This window comes from Bos mutus, chromosome 10 (genome assembly GCF_027580195.1).
Source record: "Bos mutus isolate GX-2022 chromosome 10, NWIPB_WYAK_1.1, whole genome shotgun sequence".
NCBI classification, from domain to species: Eukaryota; Metazoa; Chordata; class Mammalia; order Artiodactyla; family Bovidae; genus Bos; species Bos mutus.
Genome location: NC_091626.1, coordinates 24,600,196 through 24,618,936, shown reverse-complemented (window position 1 = coordinate 24,618,936; position 18,741 = coordinate 24,600,196). Strand labels below are relative to the sequence as shown.

Here is an 18,741-nt window from a genome sequence, read left to right as displayed (position 1 = left end):
ACTTTGGAGGCAAGAGCAGCCCTCGAGCTGAAGGTTCTGCGTGATGGTCACCCTGGTCATAAATAATCACATCATCCCAGTTATTTGTTTAGGGAATCATCATTTCTTCCCCCATCCTAAAACTCCCAGAGTCGGGTCTCAGCAGACAATGGCAAACGTACACGATGCAGAAGGAAGGAGTTACTCGGGAAAAGGGATCCGTGGTGCCATGTCAATACTGAAGGGTTTCTCAGAGCTGCAGTCCTCAGGACCAACACTCAGATTCTTGGTCTGGCAGCCTTCACTCACCTTCCCGGGTTCTTGGTCCACCTGGGAAAGCTCCAGACCCAGACCGAGTGGAAGGCAGAGTCTTGACCTCTTCAGAGCTCCGCCTACGCTGTGGCCGGTCTCTCTTCAAGGATGCCCTAGCTCTGACAATCTGGTCCCAGGCAAAGCCATTCCTGATGGACAGCAAATACTGATCGGCTGTGACAGGGCCTCAGAAGTACCTTCATGGCGTTTGCACCCACCTCTCATGGCCTCCCCCACCCTCCCCAGCACCATCTAGAGACCCCCCCCCCCGGCTGTCACTGATATCACTGGATATCTGCTGGGGGTGCAGAAAGCAGCAAAAAGTTCTTCTTCAAAGAGACGGGGGTACCAGGAGGGATTTCAGGGCTTCATCATCTAGATGGCCTCCAGGTCCCGAGTCTAGAAATTTCCAGGGAGGCTTGTAATAAATAAAAACTTCTCTGCAGCCCTTTGTTCCTCTGCTGAGTTCAGGATGGAAAGATGAAGCTGAGGGCAGGGAGGCTGTGTGAAGGTTTCTTGGAACACGATAGATATTACAAAACACCAAACCACACAGGATTGACGGGATGGGTGGTCACAAAATGGGACCTTAAAATGGGGAGCCAGTGAGAGGGCCTGGTGCTAGGATAAATGTGAGGGAGGGTCCACAGGGCTGTGGCTGAGATCATTCTTCAAGAATTTACCATCTTTCTGGCAGAAACAAGGGATGGGGGCTGGCTGAAGAACGGAAACCTGCACATAGGAGGTAAGCAGACACCTCGCCCCTTGATGCCCTGTGTCCGCATGCTCTGTGGTTACTGATTGGTATTCCTCCTTCCAGTTGGTCTGTCTGGATATATGGGAGTAGGGGCTTGATCGGGTTTGAACTGGGCTCTGCTTCAGCCTCTCCAATGGCAAGTCACCTTATATGTGTGACCGGGGACCCTAGGCCTGGCAGCCGAAGGCAGAGGCTTTTTCTTTGAGCAGCTCCCAGCATAAGTGGCAGCTCCAGCTCCCTACAAGAAAAAGATGGCATTACAAGCAGCCTCTCCCCAAGCCTCAAGCCCCGCCCCTTGGCCCTAAACTTTTTATCAGCCCCATTTTATTTTGATTTTCATGATCCAGAGACCTAGTCCCAGTTCCAAAAACGTGCTGAAGTCTGTCGCTCAGCAGAACAACACTGCTCAGAAAATAGTGCACAGAGATTGGCTGAACAGCAGTGAAGACCCTGCTTCCTCGGTTGTGCCTCTTAACCAGCATCACCGGGTCTGGACCAGTTTCCCCTAGAAACTCACACCTCTTCCACCATCTCAGTCATAAGCCAGGGAAACATCTCCTTGGCCTTCAAGCTGGAATTTCAGCTGGTTGAACTGGGCCTCAGTTGCATGATCTGTAAAATGGGAGTGGTCATACCTACTTCGAAAGGTTATGACAATTAAATGAGACAAGATATGTGAAGCCCTTAGCACAAGGCCTGCACTTTAGTGAGGGCTCAGGAAGTGGTAGAAGTAGCTGTTATTGTTATTGGTGATCTCATCATTATTACCTTCTGGGGGCTCAGCCACGGGGGGATTTAAACAGTACATGTGGTAGCCACGGTCACAGTCATCGCAGAAGAGTAGCTGGTCCTGGTGGAACACAGAGTAGAAGGAGAGGAAGAAATATGGAATTATTTAGGTTAATTATTTTTCTGGCCCCAGTGGCCTATGCCACCAGCTTATTTCCATTAATCAAGTTCCCTGGATACCCATTTCCCAGCCCCATTTGGAGTCCTTGCTTCCCTCTGAACAGCCACGTGCTTTGCCCACACCTGGAATTCCCCCATCTGTCTTCTGAACTACGCAAACCCTACTCCCACGTAAGTGTTCTCTTCAAATCATTCCTCCTCCAAGAATCCCCCCTAGCCCACCATCTCACATCCAAGCCTAAAGGGATTCTTTATGCTTCTGAACTCACATCACCAACAATTCTGCCTCCATAAGGATAGAAAATTAATTTAATGCATTTCTGTATTCCTCAGGATATTTGCCTAGTGAATAGACAGTACTTTAAATGTTTGTAAATCTTAGTTGCTCTGGACCTCACTCTTTCCATTTATGAAATGGGCAGCATACTTGCTTGTAACATCCATAACACCTCAGAACCTTTTCAGGGTTTCATTACCAGAGAAATGCAAGTGATATTATGCCACCTGTCAGCTCCTAAAAGCCTCCTTGGAGGCTGGAGGTTGGAGACCAGATGAGAATAGGCCTTTCCGGCACGGTGGTTAACTTCCAAGGACGCAGTTGACATCTTTGCTCATGTAGTTCTCTCTGTTTGAAGGCTCTCCCAGTCCCTGGCCCCTTCTCTTCTGGACTATTCCCTAACCACCCTTCAAGTCTTCAAACACTTCTCTGCTACAAAAACTTCACTAATCTACTCAAATGGAAGTTCTCTGACCCCTCTTGCATCCTCATGTACTTTAGCTTTCTTATGACATTTAACTGCACTTTATGCTGCCAAGCCTGGCATGTGGTAGATGTCTGCACACAGTCCGTTTGGAACACGGCTCTTTTGTCCATGCCTGTACAGGTTGCACAGCCCTTGGGGCAGACCTTGTCTTACTCATCTCCACATCTCCTTCAGAACTTCCATGCATAGGAGCTACTCCGTAGGCGTTTGTGACCTGGACCCCATCCTCCAGGTTCAGCCCTGTTCTATTCAGTTATCTTTGGGTCTGCTTTGATGGCTTATAAAATGTCTGCAAAGTTTTGTATCAAATCTCACCTTGGCTTTCCCCAGTTTAGAGATCCTGGAAAAAGTAGATATAGAAGTTGGAAACCCCTGTGAGCAAGCAGTGAGGCAGGAGAGACCATGAAAGATCTCTTTTTTTATCATGCTAAGACCTTTCAATAGGACACAATGGGAAGCTTTCAAAGGGTTAGCAACAGAGGAGTGACATGGTTAGACTTGCAATTTAGAAAGATCTCACTAGCTGCTGTATCTTATTGTATCAGAATAGATGCCCAGGTGGAGAGAGATTGGTTCTTGAGGCCGGAAGACCACTTAGGAGGCTACTGTAGTCATCAGGTAAGAGATAACATATGATGATGGTCTGAACTAGGGTTGTGGGTTAGGGGAGAGAAAAGGGGCCTGCTTCCATTTGAGAGTCATTGATTAGCTGTAGATAGTGAAAAGGAAGAAATCAAGGGTGTCTCCTAGGTTGTGGTCTTGGTCAGCAAGCCAGATGAGGTAGCCATCCATTAAGCCATGAGCAAAAGAGCAGGCCTGTGGGAGGCAGAAGGCAACTTCAGCTATAAACATGTTCTGTAGATCTACAGATCACCTGGTGAGGATGCCCTGAAGGCAGCTGGAGATCAGGAGAGAGGCCTGAGCACGAGATATGGGTTAGGGAGTCTTTGGTGATGAGATGGCAATTAAGGTCTTGGGAGAGGAAGCCCAGAGTATGTGAAAGCAGATGTTTTTGAACTTGTGCTCATGGAGAGGTATCCATGAACTTCTTGAAATTAAAAGTACAATTTTGCATATAAGTCCAAATGTAGATTTTTCTAAGGAAAAAGTAAATCCATAGCTTTCATTGAATTTTCTGAAAAACCAAGAACTCAAAAAAGTTACTGAGGAGAAGATCAAGAGTAGAGGCTTGGGGAACACCAAAGTTAAGGACAGGCAGACAAAAAAGAGGCTAGGAAGCAGCAGTTGGAAATGTAGGATGAAAATGAGAATCTATTCCAAGGGTTACACCATTATTGTCAGAACTCAAGTAAGCTAAATTGCAATATGATTTAGGGATGATATGAGGGAAAACAAGTTAGAAGAGGGACAAGAAACAGGGAGAGACAAGAAACAATATTACTAATATCTGAAATACACTGACAACTCCTACTTTTATAAGAAGACAGGATATCCTGGTTTAGACTTTCTCAAAGGGAAACCAAGGTATCTGTAGGTTTAAATGTATCATTCATAGGTTGATAATTGTCTAGCACCATAATCTCTTCTTTTCCATTTGCTTCTCAGATAACTGCCTGCCAATATTACAAAAAAAAAAAAACCCAGCCCATGCTATCCCCCATGAGAAACACATTTTAAGGGTTTCTTGCTCCTAAGTATTTAAGAACTAGAATTCATGTATGGCTACAGTTCTAAGTATTTAAGAACAAGAATTCACGTATGGCTACAGTTCCAGTAGAATGGGAATCCTTTTCTGGGATGTACATTCCCACCCACTCTGACAATAACCAGTCACTCTGACAATAACCAGTCTCTCTAGTTTCTTTATCCTTCTTCTATTTCTCTTACACAGTTAAAAAGATATATGTATATTTTCTTATGCCTTTCTTACAAAAATGGCCATGTGCTATAGATAATATTTTTACTTTGCTTTTTTATTTAACAATATATCCTGGAAGTCACTCCATATTAATTCATAAAGATGCTCTTATGTTGTTTTCGCTTTACAGTACTTCATTGTGCCATCCTTTATCCACTCATACTGTGTATGAGCATTTAGGTCATTTCCAATATCTTACAAATATAAGCAATGTGAAGAACCTTATGCATATGGGTGTTTTCACAGTGTTATGGGTGTATCTTTAGGATAGGATAGGTGAGACAGCCCAGTCGAAAGGTAAGTGCATGGTGGTTGTGTTCGGTACTGGTAGGACAGAGGGTGGTACCACTTTGTCTTCCGGCTGACAATGCATAAGGGTGCCAGCTTTCCCACAACTTCATCAACAGAATATACTGTCATACTTTTTTCCCCTAATTTTATGGGTAAGAAAGGATATCTCAATTTTGTTTACAGTTAAATTTCTTTAATTATGAATGTGTTCAAACCATTTTTCCCCACATGTGTAAGGGTCATTTTTATATCTTTTGTGAACTATCTTTCACATTTTCCCCATTTTCTATCAAGTTTATGATCCTTTGCCCTTCAAACATTAAGGGTCCTTTATGTATAATATGTTGCCTCCTTTATCTGTAGTATATGCTGCAAATATTTTCTCCCAGTTTGTCAGTAATCTATTTATGTTATTCTGTTTTTTAGTATGCAGATGTTTATGTGGTCAGATTTGTCAACATTCTCTTTTATTCCTAGCGAATTCTGAATCACAGAAAATCTCACCTTATATTTAGATTAGAGAAGAATTCATCCATGTTTTCTTCTGATACTAATATGGTTTTACTTTTTATATGTATATCCCCAGTTCACATGAAGACTGCTATTCTGTATTACACAAGATATGGACCTAATTTTATCTTTTCCCAAATGGTCATCCTATTGTCCCAGTACCATTCATGAAAATGTCTATCTTTGATCCAATAATTTTAGATACAACTTTTGTGTGTGTGTGTTAGTGTGTTAGCTGCTCAGTTGTGTCCAACTCTTTGTAACCCCATGGACTATAGCTCAGCGAGTTCCTCTGTCCATGGGATTCTCCAGGCAAGAATACTGGAGTGGGTTGCCATTCCCTTCTCCAGCAGGTATTCCCAACCCAGGGATCAAACCTGGATCTCCCACATTGCAGGCAGATTCTTTACCATCTGAGCCACTGGGAATACCAGACTTTTATCTTACACTAAATGTCCATATGTAATTGGGTTGATTTGTGGGTTTTCTATTCCATTCCACTGGTCTTTTTGTCCATATTGTTTTAATCTCAGAGGCATTATAGTGTGTTTTAATGTCTGGTAGGGGTAGACTCCCTTCATAATTTGTTGTCTTTCAGTGTTTCATTGGCTAATCTTGCATTTTTTCCACATGAATTTTAGAATCAACTTGTCTAGTTCCATTAAAAAGCATGTTGATGAATTTATTGGGTTTAAATCAAATTTATAAATTAACTTAGGAAGAACTGAAATCTTTACAATTTGAGGCTTCATTCTTTCCAAGATCGTAAGGAAAGGTAAGTCACTTCAGTCGTGTCCGACTCTGTGCAACCCCATAGACGGCAGCCCACCAGTCTCCCCCGTCCCTGGGATTCTCCAGGCAAGAACACTGGTGTGGGTTGCCATTTCCTTCTCCAATGCATGAAAGTGAAAAGAGAAAGTGAAGTCGCTCAGTCATGTCTGACTCTTTGCGACCCCGTGGACTGCAGCCTTCCAGACTCCTCCGTCCATGGGATTTTCTAGGCAAGAGTACTGGAGTGGGGTGCCATTGCCTTCTCCGAGATCATACCACGTCTTCATTTGTTCAAATCTATTTCTATGTCTTTTCAAAAGCATTTAAAATTTTTCTTTATTTAGGTCTTATGTACTTACAGCTAAGTTTATTTCTAAATATTTCTCCTTTTTTGCTTTTGTAAGTGGAGCTTCTCTACCATAATGTCTTCTAACACAAATAATGTTATTATTTGTGCATATGAGGGCTATTAATTTCTGTATGATAATTCTATATATTGTTACCTTTAATGTTTGAGTTAGCTTTATTGTTGATTCTCTAGAGCTTCCCGGATATACTATCATAGTTTATGAAATAGAGAAAAACTTTCTAATTTGTTACCATTCTTATTGTTACTTATTGTTATCTCAAGTACTTATTGTACTTATTTTTATCTCTTACCTAGTTGCATTAGCTAATATCTCTAGAGTAATGAGTAGTAATAGCATTAGTGGGCATCCTTACCTGGTTCCTGATCTTAGAAATGCCTCTAGCATTTCTCTATTAAATAAGATAATGGCTTTAGTTCTAAGATATGAAAAATTTATCATGTTAAGAAAGTATCCCACAATTTCTATTTTCTTGAGTATTGTGATCATGAATAGGTGTTGAATCCACTCCCTTATTTTGAAAACTGATGAAGGAAAAGAATCAAGTGTTTATCCTGCTTTTTCTAAATAATCTATAGCTGAGGGTAACCAAATACAAGGCTTGGAAGTTTCTCTTTATAGAATTACTCCAGCTATTAAACAAAGAAGAAGAAATCATAGATTAAGAATATCACTATTTACAATCCTTAATAAAATGGCTATCTGGGGAGGCCTTACAAATAGCTGTGAAAAGAAGAGAAGTGAAAAGCAAAGGAGAGAAGGAGAGATATAAGCATCTGAATGCAGAGTTCCAAAGAATAGCAAGGAAAGGTAAGAAACCCTTCCTCAGCAATTAATGCAAAGAAATAAAGGTAAATAACAGAATGGGAAAGACTAGAGATCTCTTCAAGAAAATTAGAGATACGAAGGGAACATTTCATGCAAAGATGGGCTCGATAAAGGACAGAAATGGTATGGACCTAACAGAAGCAGAAGATACTAAAAAGAGGTGGCAAGAATACAGAGAAGAACTATACAAAAAGGATCTTCATGACCCAGATAACCACGATGCTGTGATCACTCACCTAGAGCCAAACATCCTGGAATGTGAAGTCAACTGGGCCTTAGAAAGCATCACTACGAACAAATCTAGTGGAGGTGATGGAATTCCAGTTGAGCTCTTTCAAATCCTGAAAGATGATGCTGTGAAAGTGCTGCACTCAATATGCCAGCAAATTTGAAAAACTCAGCAGTGGCCATAGGACTGGAAAAGGTCAGTTTTCATTCCAATCCCAAAGAAAGGCAATGCCAAAGAATGCTCAAACTAACACACAATTGCACTCATCTCACACTCTAGGAAAGTAATGCTCAAAATTCTCCAAGCCAGGCTTCAGCAATACATGAACCGTGAACTTCCTGATGTTCAAGCTGGTTTTAGAAAAGGCAGAGGAGCCAGAAATCAAACTGCCAACATCCACTGGATCATCGAAAAAGGAAGAGAGTTCTAGAAAAACATCTATTTCTGCTTTATTGACTATGCCAAAGCCTTTGACTGTGTGGATCACAATAAACTGTGGAAAATTCTGAAAGAGATGGGAATACCAGACCACCTGACCTGCCTCTTGAGAAACCTATATGCAGGTCAGGAAGCAACAGTTAGAACTGGACATGGAACAACAGACTGGTTCCAAATAGGAAAAGGAGTACGTCAAGGCTGTATATTGTCACCCTGCTTATTTAATTTATATGCAGAGTACATCATGAGAAACGCTGGGCTGGATGAAGCACAAGCTGGAATCAGGATTGCCAGGAGAAATATCAATAACCTCAGATATGCAGATGACACCACCCTTATGGCAGAAAGTGAAGAGGAACTAAAAAACCTCTTGATGAAAGTGAAAGTGGAGAGTGAAAAAGTTGGCTTAAAGCTCAACATTGAGAAAACGAAGATCATGGCATCTGGTCCCATCACTTCATGGGAAATAGATGGGGAAACCGTGTCAGACTTTATACTTTTGGGCTCCAAAATCACTGCAGATGATGACTGCAGCCATGAAATTAAAAGACGCTTAGTCCTTGCAAGGAAAGTTATGACCAGCCTAGATAGCATATTGAAAAGCAGAGACATTACTTTGCCAACAAAGGTCCTTCTAGTCAAGGCTATGGTTTTTCCAGTGGTCATGTATGGATGTGAAAGTTGGACTGTGAAGAAAGCTGAGCGCTGAAGAATTGATGCTTTTGAACTGTGGTGTTGGAGAAGACTCTTGAGAGTCCCTTGGACTGCAAGGAGATCCAACCAGTCCATTCTAAAGGAGATCAGTCCTGGGTGTTCTTTGGAAGGACTGATGCTAAAGCTGAAACTCCAATACTTTGGCCCTCATGCAAAGAGTTGACTCATTGGAAAAGACTCTGATGCTGGGAGGGATTGAGGGCAGGAGGAGAAGGGGACAACAGAGGATGAGATGGCTGGATGGCATCACCAACTCGATGGACATGAGCTTGGGTGAACTCCAGGAGTTGGTGATAGACAGGGAGGCCTGGCGTGCTACAATTCACTCGGACACGACGGAGTGACTGAACTGAACTGAACGAATAAAATAGTCAATGTTTGAAGATCACCAACAGTTGCTACCTTCACAAAAAGAGAGATACCAGGTATTACGTACCTCGTGATGAAAGTATACACCACTGTTTATTAAGTAGTCTTACTATTTTTATATACTAAAGAGGCAGAGAAAAAGAGAGAACCTGGATGTGATGAAGCCTCTAGCTCTAAGCACCATCGTACAAGAAACAAAAGAGACAGAAGAAAATGTCAGACACCACCATAGGAATACAGTCAGTAAAATAAAATCACGGGAAACTCTATTGAACAAGTAAACTGATTTATTTAACAAAAAAATCAAAGGGGGAAAAAAGAGCAAACTGAAGGGAAACCCTTTGTATTAAAAGAAACTTTAAAGACATACCAATTAACTGGCAATGCATGGGCCTTATTTGAATCCCAATTCAAATAAACCATAATAAAAACATTTGGAAACAATTTAAGATAATTAAGACAATGTTTAAGACAATCAAGGCAATAGAAATATTGACTGGATGTTTGATTATATTAATTATTGATTTCTTAAATCTATGCTAATATTTTGGTTATTTTTGTTAAAAAGTAAATCCTTATATGTTTTCAACTTGTAAAAATTATATTCACAATCTTTTAAAAAGTAGTCTTTATCTTTTTGAGATATGTATGGAATATTGTCAGGTGAAATGATATTATGACTAGCATTATGATTTCATGCAAAAGAGGTGGCAACATTTACAATATAAGAGTGGACATGTACTGATCATTGTTGAAGCTGGTGATGGGGTACACAAGTCTCATTATCTTTTCTATCTTTGTATATGTTTGAAATTTTCCATAAAAAAGTGTGTTTTTTAATTCTGCATTTATTATGCTTAATATTTAGACCAAATGACATGACACATTCCAGAACGTGGTGTAAAAACCCAAGCACATCCCAACAGTAAGCGATGGGCACCATTGTCTACCATTGACCCCTTCAGGGCTAAAGGCCAGCAAGGCAGTCTCTGGCCATTACCTCCTGCACCTGTTTCTAAAGGCACAAAGAGTAGCCAAGGTCATTGTCGCACAAGGGTCCCAAGGGTCCTCAAGGCAAAAGTCAAGGGGGGAAGGGTCCTGATGGATATTTTCCCCAGGAGCCCAGGGATGAGAATCCCACCTTCCTCTCCATCCTCACAGGACTCCCAGCCCCTTGGATTTCCCCTCCCATGTGGGAAACCCACACTCACATCATTCTCCGAGGTCCCACAGAGGATGCAGGACTTGCATTCTATGCACTGCCACTTGTAGGTCTTGACAGCCTCGGTCATGTTCAGGGTGAACTGCAGGCAGGTGGGGTGACCTGGAGGAAGCAGAAATGGCAGCATTAAGGCCAGGGGTCTGACCTGTCACCCCCTCAACACAACATTATGCCTCACTTGGAGGGAGGGTGGGGTAGCATGTGTTGGGAAGCAAACTGGGGGCCTGGACGGGACCCTACCCGCCTTCTTCACCACCACCCACAGTTACAGTAGATCAATGCCCAAAGAGAGGAGTGAGGATTAACCCTTTGCTGGGGGGAGATGTCACCCAAGTCCTCTTGCCCTAAGAGCCGCGTCCCCCCAGAGGTGTAACCAGGTGATGAAGACCGAAAGTGGTGATCATAGAGAATGAGAAAGGAAATCACACAGCACAAGGCGATGCTATGAGAGTCAGCAACATCATCTCCCCAGCATCAGCTGTGGTGGCAGCAACATAAGAGCTATTTGGAGTTGATCCTTCTGACCTGCAAAGTTGTTCATGCTGCCTCAGGGTACAGGGGAAGAGACCAGAGAGAGCGTGTGAGCCTCCCAGGGACAGAGCTCAGGGGCACTGGAAGGCTCTGCACTGCCACCTAAAGTGTCCCTCCGTGCCCACGACCAGGGGACCAGCAGAAGTCCACACCCTGCACAGGAAGAGCAGGGAGGCTGGAAAAGTAGAGCATCGTTGCAAGGATGTCCAGGTCTGTCCTGAACTCTTCTCTTCATCCCAAATATCATGTCAGCCAAGCCAATAGCAAGAGCAGGGAAGGACATTAATGTGACCTTAGAGCCCCAGCCCCAGTGGTCCTACACCAGAGGCTTGGCCTGCAGGGCTGAGCTCTACCCTCAGTTACAGCTCACCCAAAAGACAGAGGCCAGCAGCGAGAGAACAACTGTGAGCCCCAGAATGCGAAGCCTTTGACCTTCTGTTTGACAGGGACGGGAAAACTGGAAGAGGTCCCCAGGTCACTCAGGGTTGTGAATCAGAAGGCAGAACACTCAGGGTGAAGCCTGTTACAGACACTGTCACAAAAGAATGGACAGTTTGCCTATTGCTGGGGGTTCACCCTTCTCCAGAGCTTCCAACTCTGCCAAATCCACCATATCATGAATTGCTTGGCCTCTATCACATGAAGGATTGTAAGCTTCCAAAGGAGAAGAGTATAGATGGGCCTCCAGTTAGAGGCAGTTCTACCAACCCAGTGTCCCCCACAGAGAATCAAGATCTACATGGTAACACCACTCCTTGGCAAAGTCACAACTCAGCAGGAGACCCCCATTTCCCCTTTTCTATATTCTCACAAAGCTGGTTCCATCATGGTCCTTTGGGGGACATTCTGTCCATTCAGTCAACAGACAAACCCTTCAGATCTGGGGCCCCAGCGACACACACCACACCGAGCTATCTCTGAGAGTGAGAGTGGAGACTCGTGTTGAGGGAAGCTGGGGACACTTCACAAACAGCAGGTGGGAACATTGAGGTGGGGAGGAGCCTAAAAGCTTTTCTAGGACTTCTCAGAGGCCATCCAAGGTAGAAACCCCCAAGGCTCTGAACCGATAACTTGCTCAAAGCAACACCATACCAGTGACCCAGGGGAGAGAGACCTTACATTAAAAGATTGGATGAACATCCAGATGATATCTGATGGCTTCTCAAAAATCTAAGGATGCTGGCCAGGGTTGTTCCCTACCCCGCTCTCTCACACGGAGTAGTGGGATGGGAATAGGAGAGAATATACCAGCTTGAGATTCTGAGTGGTCTGCGCCAGAGATGCCCATGTTTGGACACCCAGGAAGTTTGATGATTAATTCATGGAGCAGATACCTAGATTAGCAGGTTGTCATTGCCCAGTTCCACAACCTCAGTGCACACCCAGCCACACCCAGCCAGCTTCATGAACAAAGATTTATTGGACATCTGCTAGAGCAGTCACGGTCCCAGACAGAAAAGATACACTGGTGAGCAAGACCACACACATCCCTACCTCCAGATCCCTCTAGTCTGATCAGAGAGAACTCAAATTAATAAACTACACACATACCTATTTACTTACAGCTGTGTGATAAGTGCCATGAAGGAAAATCATAAGTGGCAATGAAAAATCACAGGAGGTTCGTATCTAGTCTGAGATGTCAAGGAAACCTTCTCTGAGAAAGATCTTGGAGTTGACACCTGGCAGATGAGGAGATTAGCTGGATGGGTGAGGGAGAGGATTCCGTGTGTGGAGGATGGTGCATGGAGGGGCAGGGCACTGAGCCATGGAGGAACTGGGCAAACTCAAAGGAAGGGAAAAGCCAGTAGGCAGAGGCTCACAAGCGAAGCAGGAGGGGAGGCGGATGAGAAGCACCCGGAGACGAGCTAGAGTCAGACTACCCGGGCACGTTGTGCCCCTCATTAAGGATTTGGGGCTTTAAAACATTTAAGCCTTTGGGCAAGGCAGTGACTAGATTACTCTGTGCGTTTTTCTAAGATTATTAGATTTTTCATTTTTTAAAAAATTTTATTGGAGTATTGTTTTACATTGTTGTGTTAGTTTCTGCTGTACAGTAAAGTGAATCAGCTATACGTTTACATATATCCCCTCTTTTTTGGATTTAAAAGAGCATTCCTTCAGCAAGAGGGAAACTTTGGATGGTGAAGCAATTCTGAACCTTGATTGCAGTGGTAGTTATGTATGTGATAAGATTGCATAGAACAATAAACATACATGCATAAACACATGTGTGTGAGTATAAAACCAGTAACACGGATAAGGAGGTCTGTGATTGCATGGCTGTCAATCGCCTGGTTTATAGTGTACTGTGGAACAGAGTGTACTATGGTTCATAGTGTACCTGGTTCATAGTGTACTTACATACCTACAGAAGTACTATGGGTATGTAAGATGTTACCATCAGGGGAAATGAGCAAAGCATGCATGGGACCTCTCAGTAATGTAATTTATAACTTTCCATGTAGTTATAATTATTTCAAAGTAAAAAGTTGAAAAGACCTTTTTAAATAAGGAAAACACACAAAAAAATTGTCATCAAAAAGGAAGAAAGAAAAGGGAGGGAGGGAGGGAGAAAGGAAAGAGATGCTGTCAAAGGAAAGAATTGGGGGTGGAGGCAAAGGGAATATAAAGATGTAAGAATTGTTGCCAGGAAACTAGTTTGAAGACAGATGCTGCTGGCAGGAGAAAGGCAAGCATGATGGAGGTGAAGATTTGAGAAGTATTAAAGAAATCATTGGCAGGACCTGGCTATGATTTGAAGTTTCAGAGTGTGGGAAAGAGAGATGATGAGAAGTAGTCTCAAGATTCCGACGTAAGAAAAGAGGTGGGATGCAGTGAAACTTACACAGATGAGGAAGACTATGGAAAGCACAGAGGGACCAAATGCAAGAGAGAAGCACTCTGTTTTGAGTAGGTTGAATTTGGGAAGTCTGTGATATTTAGGGTGGAAACATCAAGTGGATGAGGTCAAATACAGGGGTTTAAAGCTCAAAAGAGAAGTACAGACCAGACATATAAATTTAGGAGTTTTTGCTAAATGGGTGTGTTAATCGCTCAGTTGTGTCCAACTCTTTGCGACCCCATGGACTGTAACCCACCAGGCTCCTCTGTCCATGGGATTCTGCAGGCAAGAATACTGAAGTGGGTAGCCATTCCCTTCTCCAGGGGATCTTCCCAACTCAGGGATCAAACCCAGGCCCCCTGCATTGCAGACAGATTCTTTATCATCTAAGCCACCAGGGAAGTTTTGCTAAATAGGCAGTCATTAAAACCATGAGAATTAATGAAATTATCTAAGAAAAGAGAAAAGAAGAGGAAAGAAGAGAGAAAAAGATCTAGTACTGAGCTTTAAAGAACTGTTTGAAGATCAAAAGAAAGAACCAACAGAGGAAATTGGAAGGATGGCCAGAGAAAGGTAAGACCAGCAAGTATGGGTCACAGTGTTCCAGAGGAGGAGAGGGTGGTCGGTCAGCTGTGTTGACTGCCAAGGTTCGTGGGTTTGTCATTGTTCAGTAAGGACCCTGAGTGAGGGCGTGTTGCCAGAGCAGAGCAGAAGCTGCTCTACTAATAATAACACCCTAAGTGGTGCTGCCTTCCCTGGAAAGGAAGGTCAGCACATTCCAGAGCGTGACCTGGAGCCCCACAGCCTGCTGGACGCCCCTGAGGGTGGGCGGTGGCGTGGGGGGGTGCAAGCTTCAGGCAGCCAACTGCACTTCACAAGTATCTACTGAACTCCAACTCTGTTCAAGACCTCTGCAACCGGTGTGCTGAGCTCTGAAGACATTTTCTAGAAGAGCTTTGGACCAGTGAACGGTAGCAAGTGGGCTTGAGAAACTCCTGTTGGAAGTCCACCCTCCCCCCCGAAAAAAAAATCCGATGGGCTTTCTCTGTATTCCTGTCTTGAGACAGTCACTAGCCTCCTCGCTAAGACTTTAAACCCAAAGAATGGGAATGGAGCTCACACAGCCTCCACCCTGGGTAAAATTCAAGGCTCCGAGTCTGCTGGTCCATGGGGTTGCAAAGATTCGGACACAACTGAGTGACTCACACTTTTTCACTTTCAGAGTCGCTTCAGCTCTGCCTACAGAGCTCCTTCACTCAGAACTCAGACTCGAGTGGGAGAGGAAAGACAATGATGCAACTTCTCAGCCCGGGAGGGTAAGACGCAAAGAGGTAAGTCACCCAAGCTGCCGTTAGCAGGAGCAAACGCTACACCCAGAACTAGGTTCTGATTTCTGTGCCACCAGAACAGTTGCCTGTCTGTGCCCGTCTCTACAAACTGGAGAAGGCATCTCCTTGATAAAACTGCAAGGATAAGGCTTCTTATCTACCATGGACATGACTGGAATAATGCACACTGTTGGACAAAACAAGAAGTTTCGAGGAAAACTACCAGAAGCCCAAACTTTGACTACTAGAATTCCTTATTTAGGTCAGGACAAATTCCTAAAATCTTTAGAAGTGGGTAATGGTCTTTCCAATTCAAAGCAATAGTGGCTCAGTTGTGTCTGACTCTATGTGACCCCACGGACTATGGAATTCTCCAGGCCAGAATACTGGAGTGGGTAGCCTTTCCCTTCTCCAGGGGATCTTCCCAACCCAGGGATCGAACCTGGGTCTCCTGCATCGCAGGCGGATTCTTTACCAGCTGAGCCACCAGGGAAGCCCTTCCAATTCAAAGGTGGCACAAAATAGAGGCACACTGGCAATAAAGCAAATTATGGTCACTCACTACTTAGGGATTTCCGTCCTTATCTCTTTTGTAAAGTTAACAATCATTCTTTAATGTGCTTCCTTGGAAAATCTGAGTTTTCCATATTTCCAGTCTTCTTAAAGCAAGGAATACCTGCATTGCTATTTGAATATCCTAGTGGAGTGAAGTCGCAAAGAGTCAGACATGACTGAACATGGATGCGCGCCTAGTGGAGTGAAGGGGTAACATCCTTTCCCAGGTCCCCTGGGTGAGATGATTCAACAGGACATTTATAAGATACCAATTACCAAAATGGATTTAGAAGGTGGGGTGGTATGCATGAATCATCTTAGCCAGATCATTAAAAACAAGGCCCTTCCTAAGTGCTCCTCCAAACTGGTTCTATCAGGAGGCTTCGATAAATCTGCCCAGTTGTTTACTTGGTCCAGTGGTGAACTTTGCATAAAGAGACATTCTAAATCCAGCCCTGTGCTGTGCAGGTCACTTCAGCCATGTCCAACTCTTTGCGACTCCATGGACTGTAGCTGGTCAGGCTCCTCTGTCTTTGGGATTCTCCAGGCAAGAATACTCGAGTGGGTTGCCATGCCCTCCTCTAGGGGATCTTCCTGACCCAAGGATCAAACCTGCATTTCTTATATCTCTTGCACTGGCAGGTGGCTTCTTACCACTAGTGCCACCTGGGAAACCCTACCACCTTCCAAAACGGACCTCAATCTTCCCTACAAGCTGAAACAGAAAATGTAACCCCTGACCACCATGTCCAGAGACCTAGCTTCTGGACAGGGGTTTCAGACAACAGAGATTTGGCTTCAGGGTGCTATTTCAGCAGCTGGGTAGAAAACGGAAACCAGTGTGGTGTGAGAAGCTTCTCAGAAAGAAGACTGTTCACGAGATTGGTATGTACGAAATTAGAGTCTCCCTAACTCAGGGGAATAAAGAAGGCAGGAGAGACTATCACACATAGTGAAGTAAGTCATAAAGAGAAAAACAAATATCGTATACTAACGCTACATGTGGAATCTAAGAAAAAAGGGATAGATTATCTTATTTGCAAAACAGAAATAGACACACAAATATAGAGAACAAATTTATGGAAACAAAGAGGGGAAAGAAGAGGTGGGATGAATTGGGAGACTGGGATTGACTTACAGACACTATTGATACTATGCATAAAACAGACAATTAATGAGAACCCACAGTATAGCTCAGGGAACTCTATTCAGTGCTCTGTGGTGACCTAAATGGGAAGGAAATCCAAAAAAGAGGGCATGTATGTATATGTTTAGGTGATTCACTTTGCTGTAGAAACTAATGCAACATTGTAAAGTGACTGGACTCCAATAAAAAGTAATTTTTAAAAAGAGAGAGAGAAGGCAGGCATCTGAAAACAGGAAATGCCCCCTTGCCCCCTGAAGGACACATCTCGTGTCTTTCCAGAGCGCATGTGCATAGACGCAGAGAATGTTCCAGGGACAGTGAACAGGAGCTGTGGTATTTGAGTGCGAAGGCACACAGACAAATATCCAGGCAAAACCAGTGTTAGTTTTATATACACAGCTACCCACACATGCTCATACACAGGATATTTGCAGCATTTTAGGGGTAAAATATGTAAATATACCTTGTTGATTGAGTTCATATTACAATTGTGACTTAGATGCTCACAGAAGTTAACAGTCGGTGTCACTCTACAGGTACTCAGCACAGTGAGAGAAACACAGTTCATTTTCAACAAACCCTGGGCAAAAAGAAATCTACAAACTACTAGGACATGTGTCTCTTACATTATGATCCTTATTAAAAGAGTTTTTTATTTCATTATTGCCAATATTTAATTTGGACTAGGCTAAGCCACATCACTGATTAAATTAGAGCTCCAGGAAAAAAAATTATCTCTCTAGGTATTTGCTGAAAACATAAATAAAATAGATACAAATAACTGTGGAAGTAGCATGGTCTATTATTTATTCATTGTGAAATTATAAACATCCAATTATATTTTATTACCTTATTTATCAATGTTGAACTCTTAAAAATTAATTTCTCAGGAAAGGAAAACCTAAATATCCCTGGTTCTCAGGCAAGTAACTGCAAAATTCAAATTTGTGCTCCTCTGTCTCATGCCTGGTTTATAGAAATCATATTATGTAAAAAATATAGGATCAATTCCAACCTGAAATAGCACCAAAAACAAGTCTCCATAAGTATTCATTAGAAAATACTTTGGCTCAAATTTCTAGCAGTTCTCTATATTCATACACACATACAAGTTCTAATATTTACATATTGCAAAAATACATAAGAAGCTTCAGCTATAGAGAATTCATGCACAGTGCAATCAAATCTGAATCATCCACGCTAAAGAGTAATTTGAGGAGAAAAAATACTACTACCCCACCTGGGGAAACCCTCTCACTCCAATCAGACCCATTCATTTCCCGTTATTCTCTCTCTCTCCTTCCCTGTCTCTCTGTCTCTATCTCTCCCATTCTCTCTTTCTCTCTTTCTCTCCTTCTCTTTCAATCCCCCTCCACTTTGAGACCCAGTTTGTCAAAAGGAGGGAATGTGGCTCTGAGTCTTTATACTTAGTCTGTAAAGGGGGATGGAGACCAATTCTGAGCAGTCAAGAATTCAAACTTTGTGCACCTGTATTGTGACAAGCTTTTACTCAGGCACTGCTTCCCCATCTAGATTACTTCTCCAGCCCTTCTTTGCAAACCTTCTGCAATGGTCTCAGGCTCACCTCTCATCTGCCCCAGATATTACTTCTAACACTAGGACATCTACAAATCTATGACCACAATGGCATTCCAGAGACATCTGCCTGGCTCCCTTTTTCTCATCATTTTGATGTCCTTCAACAAGGATGAAGAGGAGAAAGAAAGTAGAAAGGATAAGACCAAAGTAACAAAAACACACTCAAAATAAATGATGGTGAATGCCACGGCTACCTCTTGCTGGGCTAAAACACTACCATCAGCAAGTTCAACCCATCTTAGAGGTCTGCTTATCCTCTCTCAAAGCTGTCAAACTCAAGGCACACAGGTGCCACACAGGAGGCAAGCCACAGGGATTGTAACTTCAATCACTGTCATCAATAATCATAGAAAACACATTCATGCAAGAACATTGAAAAGTGAAAGTGAAGTTGCT

The 18,741-nt window shown here is 43.1% G+C and overlaps 1 protein-coding gene across 1 annotated transcript in view; it reads right to left on the bottom strand.

The window, feature by feature from the left end:
* Positions 1 to 564: 564 nt before the first annotated feature.
* The window catches only part of DPF3 (double PHD fingers 3), a 272,635-nt gene continuing 254,458 nt past the window's right edge, over positions 565 to 18,741 (bottom strand). The window contains exons 9-11 of the mRNA XM_070377597.1: positions 10,330 to 10,442; positions 1,817 to 1,898; positions 565 to 1,286 (exon numbers count right to left, since the gene is read on the bottom strand). Coding sequence (XP_070233698.1) covers positions 1,216 to 1,286; positions 1,817 to 1,898; positions 10,330 to 10,442 — 266 coding nt within the window. The 3' untranslated portion in view covers positions 565 to 1,215. The remainder of the gene's footprint in view (positions 1,287 to 1,816; positions 1,899 to 10,329; positions 10,443 to 18,741) is intronic.